At 36.2% G+C, this 13,286-nt stretch overlaps 1 protein-coding gene across 1 annotated transcript in view; it reads right to left on the reverse strand.

Moving 5' to 3' along the window:
• Positions 1–13,286, reverse strand: part of Stk4 (serine/threonine kinase 4) — a 97,269-nt gene that overhangs the window by 64,779 nt on the left and 19,204 nt on the right. Inside the window, exons 6-9 of the mRNA XM_076852050.2 lie at positions 7,909–8,076; positions 6,257–6,394; positions 3,269–3,397; positions 2,453–2,639 (exon numbers count right to left, since the gene is read on the reverse strand). Coding sequence (XP_076708165.1) covers positions 2,453–2,639; positions 3,269–3,397; positions 6,257–6,394; positions 7,909–8,076 — 622 coding nt within the window. The remainder of the gene's footprint in view (positions 1–2,452; positions 2,640–3,268; positions 3,398–6,256; positions 6,395–7,908; positions 8,077–13,286) is intronic.

The following is a 13,286-nucleotide window of genomic DNA, read 5'->3' on the forward strand; positions in this document are numbered from 1 at the left end:
TCACATATGCGAGGCAAGCGCTCAACCACTGAGCTACAACCCCAGCCCCGAGAATTCTCAGTATAAACCAAAGTGCTTATATTTTTATGAGAACTACCAAATCCCACTTCTCAGCACATACTCTAAAAAACTGCATCTCTACCAAGAGACAGGTTCAGAGACACGTTTATAACAGCAGATATCTAGAAAAAACTTTATGTCCAGCAAAATGGAAACATATAATACAATGTGTTATGTACATTTTTACAATTTATATCAATAAAGATTCATCTCACCCAAAAAAGCTCCTTGTTTACAAACAGCAGCCTGTAATCTGTAATCTGTAATCCCAGCAACTTAGGAGGCTGAGGCAGAAGCATTGCAAGTTTGAGGCCAGCCTCAGCAACTTAGTGAGGCCCTAAGCAACTTGGTGAGTGAGACCTATCTCAAAATAAGAAACAAAAAGGGCCAGATATGTAGCTCAGTGGTAAAGCACTCCTGGGTTCAATCCCTAGTGCCAAACAACAACAAACACAGCAGCCTATTAAAAGATACTGCAATAGAATCTTTGAAAAATACAAAAAGCACTCAGTATAGTTTTTGGATGTACACTTATAGAGAAAAAATTCACACCAAATTCATGATTAATGTGATTCAAAAGATATACTGGGGGACATTAACTTTAACAGTAAAGTTGTAGGTTGTTTATTCTTAGAATATGTGATATAAATCTAAAAAATATCAGTAAGTTAATTCTACACACAAGTTTTTGCTATATTATTTGTATTACTTAAAACTAAAAATTTTAAAAACCCTCAAAATCCATTTAATTGTTGTAAGGATTATATTATTTAAATATTTCATGTACAAATGATATCTGGAGCCTAAGAGAAACTTTAAAAATGTGAGTTTTCCTTAAAATCAAACAAATTAAGTCTAAAGGCTATTTTGCCCTGATGAGTTTCATAAAAAAATTTTAAAACATTACTGTATATTTTTTGGATAAGCACAACCTTCCTCCACCTGTCCTTTAAATTTCAGCTGAGATTTTACCTTCTCTGAAATTCTGCTTAAGACTATGTCAGTTGCCAATGATAAACCACAATAAACCAAGTAGCTCCCTGAACTTGCCTACCTCTTTGCCTGGGATCTTATGTACACTGCACCCTCTGCTGGAACATCTTTGCCTAACCTGCATACTGCCAATTTTGCATTTTTCCTCAAGCAATTTTTTAGTAGGCTCTAGACCAAGTTAGGTACTCTTCCCCTCTGCTTTAGCACCCTCACATTACCACTATGTTAGAACTCATTTCATACACCGAATTGTAATTAATAGGCTTCCCTCTACATTGAGATCCTTCAGGGCAAGGAGTGGTTTACTCATTTTCTGCTGTCCTTCAGCACCTAGCAAAGTGCTTAGGGAAACAGGCACTAAAAAAACTCAATGAATTATGCAGAGGATCTAGAACAGGGGCTAGCAAATTTCTGTTATCGGCCAGAGAGCAAATATTTTAGGCTTTGGGGGCCATATGGTGTTTCACAACTACTCAACTCTGCCTTTATAGGACAAAAGCAGCCACAGACAACTCATAAATGAAGGGGAATAGCTGTGTTTCAATAAAACTATTACCCAAAGTAGGTGGTGAGCCAGATTTGTCCCCTGGACCATAGTTTACAGATCCCTGGTATGGAAGAAGGGCCTTTAAATTTTAAAAATTGAGAAAGACAGGAAAAAAATGATGATGAAAAGATCATAGAGAACTTAGTGCTTTAAACTTGTACTTATACAACTCAATTATCATTTTATTTTCCTTTCCTCCCTGAGTTGGTCTGTAATGATCAGAATAAAAGGAGGGCAAGAGCTAAAGAGGAGAAGAGAACAAAACACCCAAAGATGGAAGTGAACACACGGTTAGGCTTAAATCACAGAAAAAAAGAATCAGATCCTTATATGATTGCTTGAAAATAAATACAAATGATAATGAAATAAATAAAGTGTAAATCATTAAAAAAAACAAAGGTGAATTCTTCTGAAAGAATATGAAAGAACTTCTCAATTTGTACAATTATCTTTAATTGACTGAGTGTTGGTAACCTGGGTTGGATGCACAACTATCATGAAAATAGACTGAAGACACATAAACAGGCCAGAATTTCATTATGCTTTGAGATGAATTATGCACCAAAACAACATATGTGATTACCTCCACAGATGAACCTTCAATGACAACATTCAATGATAGAACGGGCTGTTTGGGTTCAAAAACAAAATTCCTCTCATTGCTGACACTTTCTTACCTCTGACTCCACATGCCAGCTTCCCCCTTCCCCACACCTCCTACATAGCTCTCCAGTGAAAACCTCCCTTAGTTGTAACAGAAGAGAGAACCTAAGAATGAGGCTGCATGGACCACGGGAATCCTAAAGTGCCTATGCTTGGTCAAAAAGTTCATATATTTCATCGGAGCCTTACTTCTCATAGTCCCTTCTTCTTCCTCATCCTCCGCATTGATCACCATGGTGCCCAGCTGTGATGGCAATGTGTCATCATGCTCGATCATAGTATTGGCTCCATCACTCATGGTGCTGGCTACTCGTACAGTACCCATCTCGTCACCAACCGCTCGAACCATTGTGCCAGAATCCAGCTCATCTTCCTCCTGTAGAACAAAATCTCAAGTTAGAGTTAATCTGATCAAAAGATGGTTTTCTGAATTATTATTACTCATCTTGGTAAAAATATTTCTGGGTTTTAAATTCATTTAACTTCTAGGTTCTAAATTCACCTTGTAGAACTGAAAGTATTCTGTATTTAACCAAAGGAGTTCAAAATTTATCCATATGAGAGGAGTGGACCTAATTCTAAAGGATACTCCTCCCCTCCCCTCCTTATTAGAGTCTACAGTACAGATCTAAGAGCTGACATGAATACCCCTGGAATCTCAGGGTAGTGAGGGAGTCTTCAAGTATATTAAGTATGGATCTTAGATTCCTCAAAATGGCTTAGATAAACCAAGTCTCACACTTGAGCATTTTCTCAAGTAAAAAGTTACATTGAATAAAAGATACAAGGACAAAAAGTAAAATTTAAATGTTTTAGAAAACACCAGAAGAACAACAAGCACAGATTCAGTGAGCCTCCAACAAGCCTTGGTCCAGTTAAGGACATATACTACAAGAGTCTCCAGTTCCAAGCTGATCCAGTATTTTCTACTGTCTTACTTACACTTGACCAACATGAACTAACAAGCATTGAGGCCTGAGGCCGACAGCAATGCCTGCCACTCACTGAGTTTTCTTCGTCATCCTGGTCCACTTCCCGCTGCTGAGCTTCTTGGCGTTTCAGTTTCACATCCATGGCTTCATTAATTAAGTCCCGCAGTATTGATACTCCTTTGGCACTCTTCACAAATGGGTGCTTAAACAAAGAAATAGAAATCATTGGAGCCAGTTTATGTAGCAATAGAGCTAAAACATCTACTGTCTAGCACACAGTAGGTACTTGACAATACTTATTGAATCAGTCAGTGATCTAATCTTTTTCTTTATGCCCTGGACAACAGCTAAACCACACTTGGTTTATAACTCAGCAGCAGCCTTTGCCCATCCTTTTCAGCCTGGATAGAATGACTACAACTTCTCTCTGTCAAATCTAGAAATTCTCAATGGGGTGGTGTTACCCTCTAGAGGAAGTTCTATAAATGTGTTAAGAGCCTGATGTCATCACAAAGTTTGAAGGGCACACCTGACACAGGATGGAGAGGCAGGAATGCTAGCAATCCTGTGAGGTATAAAATTAACTGTGGCACATTGTGCACATCTTTCAAATGTCTCAAAGTATATACATTATACTCTAATAATACTGAAAATGTTTTTCTAGAGATATGCAAAATGTCCACTGATTTGAAAGGCAATTTTGGAGATGGGAGCTTAAAATGAAATAAAGACACTGTTTAGAAATCACTACATAATTTACTCATCCCATTTGTTCTTTCTATTCAATGTACTAGAGCATTCCCAACTACATATTTAGGTAAAAAGGATGTTAGTGCAAAAGTGCAGTTACTGCAAAACACATATGTATTTTGTATAATGTATAATAGAGTAGACCCAAATATTATTCAATCAGCAAAAACAATATTGAAACACAGAGACACTGCTAAAGGTTTTTTTAGGTTTTTTGTTTGTTTGTTTTGGTACTAGGAGTTGAATCCAGGGACACTTTATCACTGAGCTACATCATCAACTCTTTCTTTCTTTCTTTCCTTATTTTGAGGTACAGTCTCACTAAGTTGCTGATCTTGCAGTCCTCATGTCTCACTCCTGAGTTGATGGAATTACAGGGATGCACTACTATGCCCAGCTAAAGTTTTAATATTAACACCATGTTATGTTTTTGTTGTTTGGGTTTACAGCACAATAAGAAGTTGTCTATGTTGTTAAAGACACATATGGAAATTTTTCTGGGGACTGCCTGTTGTTTTGCAAACTACTCTGATATTGTCTCCTGTTTTCTCTTTACAATCTACTCTATGTTCCCCTTCATCCATGAGGGTGTAAGGTCTCTCTTTGTAAGTACACCAGAGATTGAAAGGATGCCTTAACATATGGTAGGACTACAATACAGAAGATATTTTCCTAAAAAACTCTATAGTACTCCATCCAAGCAGGAAAACAATTTAATAAAATACTTAGAAATAAGACCTTGGTCATTAGCAAGGATACCATATTGTCTTGTGCTTTCTACTTGGAAATTTTGTAAAATCATTTCCTTCCTCTTACTGGATACAAGTCTAGCCTGTGATTACTTACCATCAGTTTAATACTAATGTCCTCTCATTCATTTTCTTGTGCTTTTTTTTGTACCATGGAGCCACATACCCAGCCCTTTTTTGTATTTTATTTAAAGACAGGGTCTTACTGAGTGATTAGTACCTTGCTGTTGCTGAGGCTGGCTTTGAACTCATGATTCTCCTGCCTCAGCCTCCACAGCCGCTAGGATTACAGACATGCACCACTGCACTTGGCTAATTTTCCTGTGCTTCTTGAATGGAATGGGTTTCTGACCTTCTTATTACCTTTTTTTAAATTTATTTTTATGTGGTGCTGAGGATCAAACCCAGTGCCTTACACATGAGAGGTGGGTGCTCTACCACTGAGCTACAGCCCCAGCCCCTTCTTATTACTCTTAAATCTAAACTCATTCATGCTGATAGATACAAGTATATGTTCCATTATATATATAAGTTGGATCAAGCGGGAGTATTTCTACATTGTCATAGATAATATTTACTGTAAATTATTACCTTTAGATTATAGATAATAAAATCTATTTAAGAATCAAGATTATCTATAAATTTAATTCCAGAAAAGTAATGAAGATATTATAAAGAGGGGGCATTGGGTCTGAAAATAGTTGAAAAATCACTGACTTAACTCAACAATAATAACAAATATTTATCAAGTTCATGCCATACTAATTTCAACATTTGTAAAACACTGTTCAAAATTATACACATTGTATCACTTTATCTTCACAACATCTGAGAAAATTATTTAATTCCCATTCTATAGATAAGAAAACTAAGGAGATACAGAGAATAAGTTATTTTTCCAAAGTCACAAAGTATTAAGCAGCCATAATTCAAACTCAGGAAGTCAAGAGTTCTGAATCCAAGCTCCTAACCATGAAGCATACTTACAGCCTGCCAATCTCATCCATTCCTCAAGGCCCAACATGTAAGCTCTCTCTTCAAGGAAGCACTCCCAGTGTCTCTAATTCAAAGTAACTTCCTCTTATCCTGAGATATATCAGCACCCACCACTGATTCAGAAAGGCAGACTTGATGGCACTCCTACTTTTGGACTGAGAATAACTCAGGCCCTACCATTGGCCCTGCTGTTTACACCAGCTAAGAAACTCTGAGTTAACCTCTCTAAGCTTCCATTTTCTCACCTATAAAACAGAAATTACATCTACTCTTCATAGGGCCTACGTGATAATTAAATGGCATAATGTGTGCAAAGTTGGCACATAGCAATGCTCACTCAATGTCAAAGTGCTTTCTCTAATCCTACATAGCCCTATATTTTCTTGTATTGGTTTTGTTCAATGAGTTAAGATTCTTTTCTGTCTTTCCTACTCAAATAGATTCAAACCTCCCTAAAGGCAGGGAATATCTTATACTTCTGTTCTATCTCCATGCAGGTGGATTAACAGCATTTTCTGGTCTGCATGCAGATGAAATGGAGAGGCAGCCTGACAGGTGACTCATACCTGGAGAAGCTGAGTGGCTGTGGCTCTCTGCTCAGGGCTCTTTACAAGACACTGCTTCACAAAATCTGTGAAGTTATCTGACCACAACTCTGGCTTTCGGAACGTGGGAGGAGGGTTTGTAGGAATCATGAAGATTGCCTAGTTAAAAAAAAAAAAAGAGAGAGAGAAGAAAAACTTAGTAAAGTAAGTGTGATACACCAATAAAAATATGCCTGGAATTACATTTGCAGTTTGGTAAAATTATTTTTCTCTGATAAGCCCATTTAAATCCCTACCAAAGTCTAAGCATCTCAAAGTACAAAGTATGACAACTGGAGAAGCTGATACATTGCTCTTTCCTTTCCCTCTCTCTTATGCAGATTTGTGCCCTAAACCTCACAATATCAATATATCAATAAAGTTATTTTTTAAAAAGTATTTATTTTTTAGGTGTAGATGGACACAACACAATGCCTTTATTTTTATGTGGTGCTGAGGATCGAACCTGGGTCCTGCCAGTGCTAGGCGAGCGCTCTATCACTGAGCCACAATCCCAGGCCTCAATAAAGTTTTTTTTTAATGATAACTGCATTATGTTGATTTTCAGTGGAAAGACAACACCTATGAATATCCATATCCTGAAGATAACCTCAGCTCCAACAGCTGCCAAATTTCCCAATAAATAAAGAGCCACAGAAAGATAAAACTCTTTGCAATAAACAGCTTAAATTCTTTAAATCTAAAAATATGACCAGTAAATTGTCTACTTTTTCTCTTTTCTGTGCCCCAGAGAAAGAAGTTTATTTTTGGGCACATGAATGCTTTTAAAAATCTTAAGTCTTTTAATGAGAGAACTTAATAATGAAAGAACAGGAAGAACTGACTTGGGGAGTGCAAAGAGAGCTGTGGAGCCCCAAAGAAGGCAAGTCTGGGGTTTATAACAGTGCTGTGATGAGGGGTTCTAGGGTGGTAAAGCCTGAGAACCCCTGAAAGTGTTGATACTGAGGAGTTTCAGTGGAGATGCAGCCCTGCAGGCCCTTGACACTCCCAAAGAAGATGGAAGTTGAAGAGAGCAGAGCCTCCAGATGAAGACTCTGGGGATTAACAAACCAGAATGTAGAAATTCAAATAACTACAGGGAAAAAAGAGTCAACATCTATAGGGGCCAGGCAAAAAAAAAAAAAGATAACAAAAGAACAGGCTGAGTGTTAGTGACAGGAGTTCAAAAAAAGCCATTAGAGAAAATGATGTAATAATTGGTATCTGATAATTGGTGACAACAGGAATCATGCGGACTAGCTGAATGGAAAGCTCATATGTAAAAATAAAACCACCACTACTCAACTCCAGCTGGTGTTATGATATTAAAATATGGGTTTCTAAACTATTAAAAGCATAAATAAGTACATAAATCAAACTAAGCAATTTTTTTTTCTGTAGACTATGTTCTGCCAGGGGGCTATCAATATCCAACTTCTGAAATGGAGGCGGGTAGATCACACGTAATTAGTGACTACAATTAGAATCAGTGGAAGTGTATCATTTACATTGACATTTATTAATTATATACAAATAATTCATTTATTGTTTGGAACCTAATCAATTAGGTCATAGAACTATCCTTCTAAAGATAGTAACTAATCACCCCACTGGTTTTCTGTCTATTTCCTTACCCTCATTGGATGGATATCAGCATATGGGGGCTTTCCTTCAGCCATTTCTATGGCAGTTATTCCCAGAGACCAGATGTCTGCCACACAGTTGTACCCAATTTCCTGAATAACTTCTGGAGCCATCCAAAAAGGTGTTCCTATCACTGTATTCCGTTTAGCCATGGTATCCTAAAACAGAAAGCAGAGAAACCAACACCAACAAAACTGAGGAAAAGAGATTATTTTCCAACAATAAAAAATGCCTTGCACTTCAAATATATGTAAAAATCATGCTGAAAGTTTGAACAAACAAGTCACAAAAGAAATTTATTTATTTTTTTTTAGAGAGAGAGAGAGAGAGAGAGAGAGAGAGATTGATTTTTAATATTTATTTTTTAGTTTTCGGTGGACACAACATCTTTTATTTTTATTTTATGTGGTGCTGAGGATCAAACCTAGTGCCCTGTGCATGCCAGGCGAGTGTGCTAACACTTGAGCCACATCCCCAGCCCTACAAAAGAAATTTAAATGACCAAAGGACATAAAAGTATTCTCAGTTATTAAAATATAAAGTAGCTGGGCACAGTGGTGCATGCCTATAATCCTAGCAGCTCAGGAGGCTGAGGCAAGGGGATCACAAATTCAAAGCCAGCCTTGGCAACTCAGCAAGGCCCTAAACAACAATGGAGACCCTGTCTCTAATAAAACATAAAAATGGGCTGGGGATATGGCTCAGTGGTAAAGCGTCCCTGGGTTCAATCCCTAGTACCAACAACAACAAAAAAATTAAATATATAAATGATAAATAAAAAAGTTTGGGCTGGGGTTGTGGCTCAGTGGTAGAGTGCTCATCAAGCACATGGGTTTGATCCTCAGCACCACATAATAATAAATAAAATATAGGCATCGTGTCCAGCTACAACTAAAAAAAAAAAAAATTTTAAAGTTTTAGTTTGTGGCTTAAAGAATATGTGAATATAGTACAATATAGTATAAATTATAGCAAACAACTATTTGTACACTTCCCCAGAATAGTATGTCCCTACTGAAAGAGAACCTTCCTACAGTTCTCTTTAGAAAGAGAAAGATTTTTAAGCAAAACTAAAGATTCAAAAGGATGTCCCAGGTTCCTTCTGAATTGCCTGTGACTTAAAGTTATGCCAATCGGGAGCAAATGATAGAGGCAACACTTTTGAATTGACCTCACTCTGTCAGACCTATATAAAAAATTAACACAAGAACTAAGGAAATGCTTAGTCATTTCCTTAGCTCTGAAAACTTCAAATTTGCAGGGGTGTTTTCAAATAGTGGCAGTCCAAGTAGTTTTCACTAGATTATTTCAATTAGAAACAGATACTTGCATAGCTAGAAATGTTTTGAAAATAAGTAATAAGTGGATAATAAACCCACTTAAACATGTATTGCAGTACAATGGTAGAACAGAAAATATTAAGTCCAGAAAGAAACAATGGCACATATACACACACATACATATATACACAACACAGTCTATTATGTATGTCATATGAGATTAAAATGCCATTTCAAATCATCAAAGGGAGAATTAAGCAAAAAAAAAAAATCTGACTTGTCATATAAACACCTATCTTACCCTCTCACCAAAATAATTTCAAATAGGTTAAAATTTCAATATTAAAAAAACAAAGCCCAGGCCAGGTATAGTAGCACACACCTGTAAACCAGCTACCCAGGAGGCTGAGGTAGAAGGACTTCGAGTTTGAGACCAACCTCAGCAACTTAATGAGACCCTGTCTCAAAATAAAGAAATAAAAATAAAAAGGGCTAGGGTGTAGCTCAGTGATAGAACACTCCTGGGTTCAAGCCCCAGTATCACAATAAATAAATAATGAATGAATAAATGGTTATATAATGTTGGAGCAGAAAAGGACTTTTAAAGCACAACATCAAAGAAATTCTGAGAAAAGTAGATGAATTTTTCTATATAAAATCCAGAGACTTCTATACTTAAAAAATTGTATCACCCTTGACTTTCTGAGTTTGGCTTATTGTACTTAACCTGATGCTCTCTAGTTATATCCACAATCTCATTCTTCTTTATGGCTAAATAAAATCCATTGTGTATACATATTTTCTTTATCCATACATCTGTTAATAGACACCTAGGCTGATTCCATAATCTGGCTACTGTGAATTATGCTTCTATAAATAGTATGCAGACTTTAATTCTCCAGGAAAAATACTGAAGATTGGTGTAGTTGAATCATATGGTGGTTTCATTCCTAGTCTTTTAAGGAACCTCCACACTGATTTCCATAGTGGTTAAACTAATTTACATTGGGAAGCTAAAGAGAAAATAGAAGGGAGACCAGTAGGGTAGAGGAAGGAAATCGGGGGGAGGGAAGTTGGAAGGGAAAGGGGAGGTACTGGAAAATGAAATTGATCAAATAATGTTACATGCATGTCACAATAATTCCACTATTATGTATAATTATAACACACCACTTTTAAAAAGGAGAAAAAAAAACATAGTCAAAATTAAGACAGCAGCAAAGATATGATAAGAAAGATGTAAATTTACTGTCCATCCAATATTAGCAAATTCTAAGGAGAGGGGCACATTTATAAATAGCAGTTGGCTCCCGGGCATGATGGCACACAATGTAATCCCAGGAGGCTGAGGCAGGAGGACTACAGGTTCAAAGAAAGCCTCAGAAATTTAGTGAGGCCCTAAACATCTTAGTGAGACAATCTCTCAAAATAAAATATAAAAAAAGGGCTGGAGATGTGCCCTAGCAGTTAAGCACCCCTAGGTTCAATCCCTGGCATCCATACACCCCGACCCCACAAAAAAGAAGGTGTTTATAATTAGCAGTTGGGAGCAGAAACTACTCCCTTCTAAGAGCATTTTGGCAATATGCATCAAAAGTCTTAGAATTTCACATATCTCCTGACCAATTTCACTGTAAAAGAAATTATCCTAAGAATATATTTAAGGAAATGTGAAAAGCATAGTTGCAAGGATATTCACCACAGAACTAGATGTAGGAAAACTATAAACAATTTAAATGGGCATCCAGTGTCCAACTGCAGGGAATGAGTTAATTAATCATGGTACATCCAGAGAATGAAACAGCCACAAATATCACCAAAAATAATAATAAAGATTTCTGGGTAACAAAGACAGATTGTACAAACATATTTCATTTTCACTCCCACTTAAAACTCACTTAAAAGATATCAAGAGAATTTTTAAAAAAAATTTTTTTAGTTGTAGATGGACACAATACCTTTATTTATTTTTATGTGGTGCTGAGGATCGAACCCAGTGCCTCACATGTACAAGGCACATGCTCTACCACTGAGCCACAACTCCAGCCCCAAGAGGATTTTTTTTTTTTTTTTAAGGAATGAATCCAGGGCTCAGGCTGTAGCTCAGCAGCAGAGCACTTGCCTAGCATGTGTGAACTGCTGGGTTTGATCCTCAGTACCACATAAAAATAAACAAATAAAATAAAGGCATGCTATCCATCTATAACTACAACAAAATAAAATAAAGAAATGCAGCATCTATCTTTAAATAAATAAATAAATAAAAATAAAGGAATGAATCCACAAGAACAAAAAAATCACCGCCATAGGCTTTGTAAGCTGGAAAGCAGTTGGCTGAGTGGTAACTATCTGAAAAGACTATTAAATGGAATCTTCTAAAAAAAAAAAAAAAAAAGTAAACATGCTGATTTCAATACCAAACTACTCCTTCAATAGGCTTAGAAACTGGTAGCATTTAGTCTGGAAAATGGAGAAAGTGGACCTCAAAACAGGAATACTGGGTTGAAAGAAGCAATTAGGGCCTAGGTTTTCCTTTCACATTAGGCAACCTGTGGGCTTCCCTAGCCCCACCCTGGCTTTTGGCGTAAGGCTGATGGTATATTCTTTAGAAGTAGAAACAGGATTTCCAGATTGTAGATTATGAGTAAACTGTGAATTAGAAACATTTTCTTAGCATTTATTAGGCTAAATGCTATTGACATCCATTGATACTTCTCAGAAGGCTGTCTACAGGGCTTACAGACTCTAGATAAGAGCAGTCAGAAAGGTACCTAAGTTTAGAACTATAAGTTTCCCAACAAAACAGCCCAGTCTGATCATCTTATACTAGTCTCACTTTATTTTAGTGAAGACAAAAAGAAGTCATTTTTTTTTCTTTAGCAATGTAACACATACACTCATTATAAATTAAAACCAAATAGGAAGTGTGAAGTTCAGCAAGATTGCAGGACATAATATACAAAAATCAGTTGTATTCTTATACACCAGCAGTGAACATAATCAAACATTCCATTTAAAATAGCATCAAGGGGCTGGGGATGCAGCTCAAGCGGTAGCACGCTTGCCTGGCATGCGTTCGACCTGGGTTCGATCCTCAGCACCACATACAAACAAAGATGTTGTGTCTGCCGAAAACTAAAAAATATAAATATTAAAAATTCATTCTCTCTCTCTCTTTAAAAAAAAAAAAGAAACTATAAAAAAATAAATAAATAAAATAGCATCAAAAAGAATAAATCACTTAGGAATGACTTTAATCAAGTAAGTCTAAGACTTATACACTACAAATTTAAAAACATTGCTGAAAGAAACGAGAGAAGATCAAGGGCTAGAGTTATCCTGCGTTCAATCCTCAGCACCAAAAACAAAACAAAGGAACAAATTTTTATGACTTTGCATTAGCTAATAATTTCTTAGATATGATACCAGAAACACAAGCAAAAAAAGTAAAAAGAACTTGGATATTACCTAAATTTTAAAATTGTGTTTCAAAGTATATCATCAAGACTGCGAGAAGAAAACCCAGAGAACGGGAGAAAATATTTGCAAATCATGTGCCCAATAAGAGATTCATATCTAAAATATAAGAGAAATTCTTACAACTCAACAGTAAAAAGACAACTCAATTAAAAATCAGCAAAGGATTTAATAGAAACTTCCCCAAAGAAGATACACAAATGTTCAATAAGCACAAGGGAAAAAATATTCAGTTATCATTAGACATTAGTAAAATGCAAATCACAACCACAATGGAATGCTACATATACCTACTAGGATGATTATAATTAAAGAGACAGAAATAAAGTGTTGAAGATGGGGAAAAATTAGAACTCTCATATAACAGCAGTGGGAATGTAGAATGGTAAACCACTTTGAAAAACAGTTTGGCAATTTCTTGAAAAGTTAGCCATGGAGTTCCCATATGACACAGCAACTTTGTATCATATGAAAACAGGTTCACACAAATTTCACAGCAGCATAATTCACAATAGCCAAAAAGTAGAAATAAACAAAATGTTCAACCAATGAACAGATAAACAAAACATGGTATATCCACAAAATGAAACATTATTCAGCTATCAAAACGA

The sequence above is a fragment of the Callospermophilus lateralis genome, chromosome 3 (genome assembly GCF_048772815.1).
Source record: "Callospermophilus lateralis isolate mCalLat2 chromosome 3, mCalLat2.hap1, whole genome shotgun sequence".
Taxonomy (NCBI): Eukaryota; Metazoa; Chordata; class Mammalia; order Rodentia; family Sciuridae; genus Callospermophilus; species Callospermophilus lateralis.